At 42.2% G+C, this 12,703-nt stretch overlaps 1 protein-coding gene across 1 annotated transcript in view; it reads right to left on the bottom strand.

The window, feature by feature from the left end:
- SCG5 (secretogranin V) overlaps window positions 1–12,178 on the bottom strand; it is a 29,523-nt gene extending 17,345 nt beyond the window's left edge. Inside the window, exons 1-2 of the mRNA XM_035110663.2 lie at window positions 11,892–12,178; window positions 8,674–8,913 (exon numbers count right to left, since the gene is read on the bottom strand). Coding sequence (XP_034966554.1) covers window positions 8,674–8,887 — 214 coding nt within the window. The 5' untranslated portion in view covers window positions 8,888–8,913; window positions 11,892–12,178. The remainder of the gene's footprint in view (window positions 1–8,673; window positions 8,914–11,891) is intronic.
- Window positions 12,179–12,703: the final 525 nt, after the last annotated feature.

Raw genomic sequence — 12,703 nt, 5'->3', positions numbered from 1 at the left:
GAAGACAAAGTTAAGCATATCATTTAAAATGCTATACAATGTGTAGTTTTACAGAAATTATATATTTGGTTTAGAAATTACATAAGTAACCATAGGAAAAGAGTCCAGATGTTTTGAGAAAAATGCTAATCATACGCAAAACATTGTTTCTGTGCATCTTTTATGTCTTTCACATGTGAACTAGTTAATGTAGGGTGTGAATAAGTATAGGCATCTGGCTAAGAAATTCCATACAAAAAAAGTGCAAAGCAGTATTACTGTAGTATGCTTAAAATCACAAATTTGGAATTCAGGATTCTGCACTTCCTTTCTGCATAGCCATCCAAATTTTAATTGGAGAATAGTGACTATTTGGATTTGGTTAACAGAAAACAATAGAAATATTTTGAAAATTAACTTTATGTCTAGTTTTATTTTAATAAAAATTTACACACAAAGTACAGCAGGTTCAAGAACGCCTCAGATTTCTTTTGTCGTGTTTGTTTGACTTGCCTCTTAGCTTAGGTGATTAATGGCAGTCCACAAAAAGCCACAAGCTTAATTTATTTTTTGGGTGTCTTGTATAGCCTGTGGTCAGCCTACCTTTTTCTAGAGGTAAAGAGCTCACAGGCAGCACCCACCTCAGAGTCCCAGGTGCTGGGGACAAATAACTTTAGCCCATGTGCTGACATTGAAATCAAACAAGCATCTGACTGATCACTATTGAAAGCAGTGGTATGCTGCACAGATCCTAATTTGGTCCAGCACTTTCCCCTGTTATGTTCAATTATCCAAAATTCCTACTCGTTGCATATCTCTCTCTCTCTCTCTCTCTCTCTCTCTCTCTCTCTCTCTCTCTCTCTCTCTCTCTCTCTCTCTCTCTCTCTCTCTCTCTCTCCCACGTCAATATAGATTTCATGAAAAGAACACATCTATTCATCTAAAAATAGTGGAGGTGGGCAGGTTGAAGTAATTCATGTCTTTTTGTCTTTGATGGGATAATGAGAAGCAGCCACTACTGGCACACCAGTAGTTTAATGGATCAAAGAGCAACAACAGATTATTTATTCTGGAATGGATGATGCAGCGTTAACTGCCAAAGAGGGTACACTGGAGCACACAACAATTCAGATTTCTTCTTAGGCCTTACTCCTTCTGCATCACATCACTTGCTACCTTGCAAATTCTTAATCTGGAGGGAATGAGCTTTCAAAACAGGCTTGTTAAGAAGTTAAAGTGTTCTCCAACAAGTTACCGTAGTACCCCCTAGTGAGTCTTCTTTTCACTTCACTGTGAGAGTGGGAAACCATGTATTCCTCATTTGCTTATCTGTTTCCGATTTGTTCAAATTCTGTCAAAATTACCAAAGCCCCCTTTATAACTAAAAAGTTATAAAGACAACCAAAGACAACCAACCATACCCTAAGCCACACCCAACCTCTCTCACCACCAAGGAAATACAACAAGTGAATAGTAAGAGAACCCACACAAGTGATGCTGACACAACCCCTCACACACACTAAATAGAATAACAGAAGCATAACCACCCCACCCCACTCCCCCTCTTCACCCCTTTACTACTACTACTTCTTCTTCCTTCCTGTTTAAACCCATTCATAAACCAAGAACTCATACACTGACCACTAATATCCTACAGATATTTAAATGAGGTTGCACTTGTAGATTCCTAATTTTAAAATTGAATTTTAACATTGTATTTAATCTGAATTTTAATTGAATTGTTTCTTTTATGCTTGCTTTGATATTCTTGTTGTAAGCCGCCCTGAGCCCGGTCTTGACTGGGAAGGGCGGGGAATTATTATTATTATTATTATTATTATTATTATTATTATTATTATTATGAAGAAACATGTTGTAGATATTTTTTCACATTTATTATGCTGTTTTTGTGATATACAGATGACATGAGAAAACTTGGTATACTTATTTGTATAGCATTATTCTTGTTTATAAAACATAATAATAATAATAATAATAATAATAATAATAATAATAATAATAATAATAAATTAAAGCTTCCTTTCTGTTATGTAACTCAAACTGTAAAGGCCTCTCTGTGCCATAGACACAAAAAGGTTTAACAGTCATTCCTTTTCACAGGAAACTCTACTTCTTTGAAGAAGGAAGGCTAGGAATCTCTAAGAGAAAACTTACACAACTCCCAAGATTCTATGGGAAAACCCAAGACCATTGAAACTGGTACAGTAAGTCCAGTACATAGCTTTTGCCAGGTGTCGTCTTTCATACCAAACCTGTCCTCTTTCACTCTTAGTCCAGAATTGTGAGGTGGCCTGTGGTTGGTGTTCCTCTTCTTCTCCCCAGCCCCCCCTTCAAACTTAATTAACTGGCAAGCCAATAGCTCGCAGCTGCAGCACATAATGAATCGAAGCATCAAGTACTCTTTGGAAATGGCACAATATCCTTTTTCAGGGATATCGTATGGAGGAAGAAATGGCTGCCCCCGTAGCCCCATCTCACTGAAAAAGGAAACGGGGGCATTTGAGGATTCACTCTGCAGTGAATAGCAGCTGTGAGCTGCTGGCTTGCCAATTAATTAAGGTTAATAAACAAGAACAAGACCGCCACCTTGCCTCATAGTAAAAATCACCATAGCCCAAAAGAATTGGAATTAATTTCTTTAGTGGTCAATAGACTGCAGTTTTGTATTTTCCATATATTTTGTGTTCATGGTATATTATTGTGTTTTAGCACTTCCATATAGTATATTAAGGTTGCTTTGAGGTTCTTTTGCACATCTTATTTATTTCGAATTACTATTTTTTTATTTGTACAGTACTGTAGTTGTTTCGGTGGGAAATTAATTGGCTTCCCTTCTGTAAAATTGTAACTAAATTCCTTAAATTATTTCTAAATGTGCATCATGTGTGTGTGTGCAACTTTGTCTCCTCTTTTCTTGTGGTACATACCCTCTGTTCTAGTGATGTGTACATGGCAACCTCACCAACACAAGTTTTTTGTGTAGATATGTTGTGAAGTGGAGCAGCGAGTCTATAGGAAATAATTCCCAGTATTATATCCTTCTGGTCATTGTGCTAACAAACAAGAGTTTTTGGTATCTGCACCATCTCTACAATGCACAAAAACACAGGCTTTTCAAATGAATGTTAGATGCTTTTAAATCCCAAAGATGGAGATTTAATTGTTTTGTATTACATCCCTCCAAGTGTTTAGATATTCTTGTTTACCATTTAGTTGCAGAACATCCTTCAGACACCATCAAGTCAACTTCCGTACATTGTACAGACCTCTTGCACCAGAGTTCTGCCCACTATGAAAAAAAGCACCTCAGAGCCTCCAAATATAGTCTATTATTTATTGTGTGTACGTAGTTAAAATGTCAAGTGCTTGCCAAAATTCCCCTGGACTACATACAAAGCAATTTTTCTGCAGATACACATTATTGTTTCCTTCAGTTCAAAATTTCTCCCCAGCCCAGTTCCTTTGTTTTCGTCATAAAACAGAGTAAATAATCCCATGATTTTAATGCCTTATTTTTGCACTTTTGAGTGATTTTGTAAACCTTCCTAAACTGTTTACCTAGTAAAGGACCAGGGTGGCAGAAACAAAGTACTGGCTCCTATATTGCAGACAGTAATTCAAACACGCAATTAATTCTAGCATTGTTCTTTCGATGTTAGGCTTACTAGAAGCACAGCTCAAAAATCAAAATAATGCAGTATAAACATGCTGCCTTGTCAAGCATGAAAGTTAATAGACCACCCTCTCAATGACAATTATAGCATCAAGGCCGCCCTCTTGATGAGACTGTTGGCTGGACAACAGTGCAAATTTATCACACAATACACACAATAGGCACCTGTGGAGGCAATACTTATACTGATCATGGTTTATTCAATATTCTCTAGCCTCATAAGTCATGTTCATGTTATTCCTGAGCTGGTAAGTTGGAGAACAGCCTTTACCAAGGGTGTCATGAGCTTTGAAGAAACTCGATCTCAGGACGCAAGGGAGAAACGTGCTAAGAGGAAGGCATGCTTGGCAAATCCACACCATGATAAACTTCCGTCTGGAAACAATGTCCCCACTGTGGAAGGATGTGTGGATCCAGAATTGGCCTCCACAGTCACTTACGGACCCATTGTTAAAATCGTGTTTATGGAAGACAATCTTACTTGGCTCTGAGTGATCGCCAAAGAAGAAGAAAGAAGTCACATGCTACGCCCCATTTCCCTGCATGTGCTGGCAGGGTGGGGTGGGAATATATACTGCATGCTTTCAGTTCTGAATTTTATATTTTTATTCAGGTCTATTCTTTATTTATTTATCTGCTGTGCTGGGAAATTTTAAGTTCTTCTAGTTGTTATTGTTAATTCTTGGATGTTTTTTGTTTGAAGTGCAGCAGCAGAGATCATTCATTTAATGTTGAAGTCAACTAAACAAGAGAGTTGATGGGTGGGGGGTCTTACTGAGCAACCCAGCATAATGGCATGATGTTCACTGAAGCAGCGTGTGCTCCGACTGGCTGTGTTGTTCTGCAAGAACCTTCCTCTGTAGGTTTGATTAAATGTCTCCCTGCTACGTACAAAGCCTGAACTAAGAAAGACAAAAACCTCTCTGTTCCTTTCCCAAGCGCCCCCCACCCCCGGCCCTAATTTCCTCAGTAAAGTGTTATCAATACTTTTCTCTCTGGACTCTGTTATTTAAGTGCTAGTAGTTTTATTTATTTATGGAGGGCACTAGGAGAAGGGGACGACAGAGAACGAGATGGTTGGACAGTGTTCTCGAAGCTACGAACATGAGTTTGACCAAACTGCGGGAGGCAGTGGAGGACAGGAGTGTCTGGCGTGCTATGGTCCATGGGGTCACGAAGAGTCGGACACGACTAAACGACTAAACAACAACAAGTTTTATTTTATTTTCCTGTAAACTGCCTTGCAAGGGTAATATGCCCTCAAAGAAATGCACTAAATAAATAGATTAGGTATACGTGGCAAGTCTTATTGGCACTTTCCGAGGAAAGGCTACACAACTGCTCAGCGCTGACAAGCTGTCGTGTGAAAGAAAGCCTATGGTGCACTGCCATACTGAGACAGTTCAATTTAGCAGTCCTTGCTCATGGTCCTTGGAATACAGATTATAAGGTATCTCTAAAGCCCCGCCCCCCACTCACTCAGCCCTCTGAGGAACGTAAGGCTCCACCCACCATGAAATACTTGATGAGGATGAACTCGGGGCAGATTAAATCTTTCGTCTCCAAATTCTGGTTTATGATAGTCTATTAAAAAAGAATTGCTCTTCTGAATACATGCTTTCATACTCCCCCACTCCCTGCTCTTTAAATAACCCTTCTGTAGATGGTTAAATGACACCAAGCAGGACTGCACAGCAATATGAGTAGAAAATTCAGGAAGGCTGCAGTTACTGCTATGCTTAATTATTTTATTGTTCTTATAAGGAATTATAGCAGGTCTTCAAAGGAAACCCAAGTCACCAGCAAATAAATTGTTGTTAACATAAAGCTTTGATTTGTAACACTAACATCTTGGACATTATTCCATTACACACTTCCAAAATGCATTTGGCTGCTGCTTACAGTGCACCATCCGCTGACTAAAATGTATAAATACAGTCTTAACTGGATTCCTAGAACTTACATCCAGCACTCAACAGCCACCTAATGCCTAAGCAAGGAACAGCAAAGCATTTATCAAGGTAGCCCACTGAAACCTATTTTAATAGCAACACGGTCCCTGACTGCATAATCAACAATGCAAGTCTCATAAACACATTTAGACATATTTCAGAGTTTCAGTGATAACTAGAAACGCAGAGTTGTACAGTAGTTGTACTTGTACATTACCTTAAGTAAATGTTTAAAATGTTCCAAAATGATCTTTCTTTTATGCTGTGATGTGGCTAAGAAGTGGCATTTTATATGCTGATGAAATCTCAATAGAAAGAACTCCAAAGGTCAGGATAGTTTTTGACAGGATAGTTTTGTGAAAGAGGGAGGGCCATAGCTCAGTAACAGAGCACATGTATACAGATGAATTTATAGCTGCTGTTATGCTCTGCATGTGTAAGTCCCAGGTTCAATATTTGAAATGTCCAGCTAAAAGCATATCAGGCAGTAGGGCATGGAATAATAATAATAATAATAATAATAATAATAATAATTTATTATTTATACCCCGCCCATCTGGCCGGGTCTCCCCAGCCACTCTGGGCGGCTTCCAACAAAAGAATAAAACACAATAATCTATTAAACATTAAAAGCCTCCCTGAACAGGGCTGCCTTCAGATGTCTTCTAAAAGTCTGGTAGTTGTTTTCCTTTTTGACATCTGATGGGAGGGCGTTCCACAGGGTAAGCGCCACCACTGAGAAGGCCCTCTGCCTAGTTCCCTGCAACTTGGCTTCTCGAAATGAGGGAACCGCCAGAAGGCCCTCAGTGTCCAGGCAGAATGATGAAGGTGGAGACGCTCCTTCAGGTATACTGGACCGAGGCCATTTAGGGCTTTAAAGGTCAGCACCAACACTTTGAATTGTGCTCAGAAACGTACTGGGAGCCAATGTAGATCTTTCAAGACCGGTGTTATGTGGTCTCGGCACTTTGGAGACACTTTGGAGTACTGCTGCCAAGATATCCCAGTGGGATCGATGGACCAAGAGTCTGAGGACAGGGACAGTCTTTTTTTGTTTCTTTTTTATGACTTGTCAGCTGCTCTGAGAGGCTTTTTTGGCCGAAGAGCCAAAAAAATTAAAGCTGCACTTCAGAGCTACTCACAGAGCCAAACTTGATGGGACATTTTGTGAATGCAAATAGCATCTATGCTATTTGAGAGGAGCACAAGGAATGGGGGAGGAGTTAAACTCTTTCCCACTTCTGCTATACCCCTGACTAAAATCATCCTCCACCTGTCAAACTGCTATTTGCATCTGAAAAGAAACCTGCAAACAATTTGAGGAATTGTTAGGGGGTAAAAAAGTAAAGGACTGCAGTGTGTTTTAAGCTCAGCTTAAAACTGGAGCACATCAGGTGTTCTGGAACCACAAGGGTCAACATTTGTGCTGGTGCTTATGCATTTGACACAGATGTCATATACTGGCGATATAATGTCATGATCCGTAACATTTCAATGGTTTTTTTCTATTTCATTAACTTCTATTGGTGTAGAACAGGGACGTCCAACAGGTACGGTAGATCGTGACGTCTGTGACTGGATCGTGACTGGACGTCTGTGGCAAATCACTGGCTCTCCCCTAATGAAGCTCAACAAGTTTGGCTCCCCTAAAAAAAGCTCAACATTTTTTCCCTGCACCCCCCAAAACCAGGGCTGTCCTCCTCCCTAAAAAAGCTTTGACCTGAACCCATAAAAACAGGGCTTTCCTTTCTTTCTTTCTTTTTTTAAAAAAGCTCAACAACTTTGACCTTTGATCACTGCCAGTTTTTAACTCTGTGAGTAGACTGCCATCTCTTGGGAGTTGGCCACCCCTGGTGTAGAATAAGGGTGGGGAACTCCAACTCCCATCAGCCCCAGCCAGAAGGTCAAAAGGGATGACTTGTAGTACAACATATGGGGGACCACAGGTTCCCCAGCCCAGTGTAGAAGTATACAAGCTGTTGGGCTTTCTTCCTTGCGGAGAACGGGATTCAACTGTTAAAGCTCACATAGAAGCTGCAGGAAATGCTTCCAACATAGCAACCGCTCAATATGGTAGTCACAAACAATGCTTCCCATGGAGGACTCCAATGGGATGGAGAACTTCTACGCTAGTAGCTATCAGGAATTTTGCTTACTTCTTAAAATGTCTACTTTGCCTTTCAGCAACAAATCCCCAAGGTGGCTTGCAACCATTTATTTATTCAATAGAATGTATATAATGCTTGATTGTTGGGGGGGGGACACCTCAAAGTGGTTTACAAAAAGAATAAAACAACAAAATTATCAATGAAAGCAGTTAAAAACAGCTATTTGAACCATCCAAAAAGCAATTAAAATCAACAAAACAAGGCAAAAACAAGTTAAAATGCATATCAACATTCTACATATCTGGGTAAGCTTGCCTAAACAAAAATGTTTTTTCCCAGGCACCAAAACAATTATATATAATAAATTCACAGCCATAAAATACTGCTACTAACAGAAATAAAAGAAGCAGAAGAAATATACACGACAACAGCTAAGTGAAACAAGCCAAATGCCTGGCAAAATGTAAGGGGCATGCTGGCAAGGAGACTCTCCACACAATTGACAACCCATGTCTTTAGCAGCTTTAACCTGTTATGACAGCCACGTGGAGCTGTTACTGCAAAGAAGAATTTCCAGCTGTCTCCACAAGATGGAAGCAGTACAGTACTTGAATTGGCCCACAGCCTCAACTAGAGAGAGAGAGAAATTTTTTCAGAGTGTTCCTAAGCATCCTTGCTCAGAAGCACGTCCCAGAGTTCAGGGGAACTCATTCTCTAATGAATGTGCTTAGGACTCTACCATTAATCAGCAACACTTGCTTCACAAATTAAATAAACCACCTAACACTAACCTTATTTTCTGTGATAGGTTTCCCCCCCCCCCCATTTGATATGAATCCAGAGCTAAGGAATCACATACAGAATGACAGTTAAGTATTGGTTTAAAAATGAATGATTATAAAAGTAACAGCAATAATAATTCAGAATGATAAATATTCACCTTCAATATTCTGTGGGCCTACAAGGTTCATTGCTTGGTGCGCTGGGTATTCGACTCTGGGTCTAGCAATGCCCAGCTGCTCCATTACCCCATGTAGAAGTCTTTGGATATCAGCTTCAGAAACTCTGTCTGGGCTCCTGGGATTGTGACTAAAAGTCAAAGCCAGCCTAAAGGTCAGCAGAAGTATCATGCTGCAAAGCACAGTAGTAGCCATGGTGCCGTCAATCTGTATTTTGCAACCTGTGCCAAAGAAATAAATGAATGAAAATATAAAATAGCACACCTCCTCCTTTTTTTAAAAAAACAGGGAACTGGTCAGCTTCTGTAGGCAAATAAACTAGTTTCCCAAAGGCAAGGCTCCATAAACCAGTGGTGGGACCTTTTATACAAAGGTAGATTACATGTATATGGTCCTTTGTGATCGGGGATTTGAGCAGAGTAAATGGGGCCCAAAATGACTGTAAATATTCTTTCATAGGCCATGGACAGAGATAACCTTTGTTAGGAAAAATGTAGGTCAAACCAAGAAGGTAAGGAGATGGCTGGAGAATATGATCTACCCTGATTCCCTCCCCTCTAGCTTGGGGAAAGGTGCAACCTAACTGTGACCACAAGAGTGGACCACAAGAGACTTTAAAAACAACAACAATCCTAACCCAAACCCAAAACTAAGAAGAGACACCCAAGTTTGAACTCTATAAACCACCCAAGGTAGCCAATGTGGTTCTCCACCCTCAGAATCTTGTGGGCTGCAATTCCCATCAGCCTTGGTCAGCATGGCCAATGGCCATGGATGATGGGAGTTGTAGTCCACAATAGCTGGATGGCACCACTTTGACTACAATGCACTGTTAGTGGGAGGTTCCCTAAACTTGATGGATGGGAGGCTGCCTGCTCTTGATGGGACTACTCTCCCTCTGAAGGAGGAGGTCTCCAGCTTGGGGGTACTTCTGGATCCATTGCTGTCTCTTGAGGCTCAAATGGCCTCGGTTGTGCAGAGTGCCTTCCATTAGCTTCAGCTGGTGGCCTTGCTGCGCCCCTAATCCGGATAGGGATAGCCTAACATCTGCTGCCTATGCTCTGATAACCTCTAGTTTAGATTACTGCAACACATTATACATAGGCCTGCCTCTGAAGAGAGTTCGGAAACTTCAGCTGCTGCAGAATTCAAGTCAGGTTGCTTACCAGACATATAACGCCAATCCTGGCCTGACTGCATTGGCTGCCCATTAGTTTCTGGGCCCAATTCAAAGTGCTGGTTTTGACCTAAAGGTAAAGGGATCCCTGACTGTTAGGTCCAGTCGCGGATGACTCTGAGGTTGTGCTCATCTTGCTTTACTGGCCGAGGGAACCAGCGTACATCTTCCGGGTCATGTGGCCAGCATGACTAAGCCGCTTCTGGCGAACCAGAGCAGCACACGGAAACACTGTTTACCTTCCCGCTGGTGCGGTACCTATTTATCTACTAGCACTTTGATGTGCTTTCGAACTGCTAGGTTGGTGGTTTGACCTATAAAGCCTTAAATGGCTCCAGACCACAGTACCTTAAGGACTGCCTCTCTTAATACGGATCAAACCAGACCCTGTGAACATATTTGGAGGCTCTTCTTCGTGTGCTTCCTCCATGAGAGGTCCCGAGGACAGCAACACAAGAATGGGCCTTTTCTGTAGCAGCTCCCCAAGGAGGCCCACCTGGTGGCTTTGTTACATATCTTTAGGCACCAGGCAAAAACATACAGTAATTCTTCTCCCAGCCCTTTACCTAATTAAACAACCTATGGCCTTTTTAAAAAGGCTGCAGAGGCGGGGGCATTGTTTTTGTTTGTTAGTATGTTATATATTTTTGTGTTTTCATATTGTAAACCATCCTCGGGTGAAGGGTGGTATAGAAAATTTAATAAATAATAGTAATAATAGTGGTAGTAGTAATCCTGCAGTACAGAAACTGGAATTTGGCCCCAGAGCATTTATATTCAACTCTGCACTGCCAATTGAACACTTACGACTAAATCATGCAAATAACTTATTGCACAAATATTGATTATTAAACAATTTTTCAAGCCGTATGTTTCAAGCTGTATTTATCTTTCTATCTTTTTGTTATTACAGTATTTCGATTTGGGTCCAGAATCCATTAGATTTGTTTTGAAGTCAAGCTTCAGTTCCTTTACAATTAAATTGTACAATGTTGTCCTTGTACAAGGATTTTTTAAATTTGGAAAAGGCAAAATGGTCATGGGCTGCCAGCCTTGATTTAGAAAGCAGAACATTTTCTGTGACTGATGCATTGTTTATTTTACTCAAGAAACTCGTAACTGTCATGCTCTTACATGTAACATGTTCCCCACATATTCCACTCTCCCCTTTCATCCTCTGTTTATTCCAATTTGATAGGATTCTCCAAAAGGCCAAAGAGATTAAGCAGACACGAACACACCAAATCACATCACCTTGTTTACCTTTGTAAAATATCCCAGCCACATCCTAGGCATGTTTTGTTTACTCAGTTTAATGAAACTTGCCGCACCTTTCTCAGAAATAAACCCCATCAAACTCAATGGGAGGCTCACTCCCAGATAAATGGGAACACAAGCAGATTGTAGCCTTATGCTCCCAAGTGGACACAAAATTGAAGCCTATATTTCATTTCTTCACGTTCACAGTGCATGCTGGGAAAGCTTATTTCATACCCGGCGCAGCACATGCGGCATTATTATTATCATTATTCTAAAGCCAACACGGGAGAGGCCTACCTAAGCGGGAAAACAAGTGGAGTGGCCCACGAATGCCTTTCAAATGCTATTCGTTTTGTATGCCCCCCATGCGTTTTTAAAAATACCCCCGTTAAGGGATTTCGAGACGAATTTCTCCTCTTCGCAACATTATTTCTCTCTCCCCCCCCCCACTCCGCTACCAGAAAACAAGGGCTGAGCGTGGCCGCACCCTTTGCGACCTAAATTCTCCCTGTTTTAGAGGGGGGAGCAGGAAGCTCGAGACTCCACCTGAGAGCTACGCTTCCCATTCTTGGCCCCTCAGCAAAGACCTCCCCGCTCCTTGGGGAGAAAGGAAGCGAAAAAAACCTCCCTCCCACCCCCCCTCGACCCCGTGCCCCGTGCAGTCTCAGTTCTCCTGCGTCGCCGCTGCTCAGCGCTACAGGGTATTCCCGGTCCCCCTCCGCCGCCATTCCGTTTCCCAAGGGAAGGATGCGACGCACTCACCACTCTGGACCGGGAGAAGCCCGAGGGCCGCGCGCGCGCTCTCTTCCTCTCTTGCTTCTGCGGCTCGCCGGCTGCTTCGAGCGTCACCTGCCTGGCCAGGCGCAGAGAGAGGCTGCCTGCGTAGACGCACAGCACGATGAAAGATGAATCATTCAGTGGGTTGGGGGGGTGAGGCTCTGTCCGCCGCCGTTGCATCCTTCTCCTATCCCCTCGCAGGTGCAGCAGCAGGAACGGTTGCCAGGATTCCCTGAGGGAGACGCGAGCCCCGGCAGATGGGCTTTTTTTTGTCCTCCCATTTACACACACTGCAGATAAGGGGGCTGACGCTGAAGAGTGAGGGCGCAGGTGGTTTTGTTTGCTTTTTGGCCACTTAATGTCTTCCCCCGCCCTGCAGCGAGTCATCTCCTAGAGTTTTGATACAGGGATAACTGGGAAACACTGGCCTGCGAGCGCTCCGATTGTGGAACAGCCTTTACCAAAGGTGTCATGGGCGTTGAAGAAACTCCAACTCAGGTCTAAAGGGAGAAACGCGCTAAGAGGAAGGCGCGCTTGGCAAACCCTCACCATGATCAACTCCCGCCCGGAAACCTATGTCCCCACTGTGGAAGGACGTGTGGATCCAGAATTGGCCTCCACAATCACAGACTAATAAAACCGTGTTCATGGAAGACAATCTTGCTTGGCTACCCGAACTCTTCCAGAGTTTTGGGATTAAAACTCGCACTGATCACTTCCAACCCACAACGCAAGAGCCCTGCAGGATTGAGCCAAAAGCCCACCAAGCCCAGCACCACTGTGCTCATGGTAGCCAA

The sequence above is a fragment of the Zootoca vivipara genome, chromosome 1, assembly GCF_963506605.1.
Source record: "Zootoca vivipara chromosome 1, rZooViv1.1, whole genome shotgun sequence".
Taxonomy (NCBI): domain Eukaryota; kingdom Metazoa; phylum Chordata; class Lepidosauria; order Squamata; family Lacertidae; genus Zootoca; species Zootoca vivipara.
The sequence above is the reverse complement of the archived record's forward strand: the minus strand, read 5'-3'. Positions and strand labels throughout refer to the sequence as shown.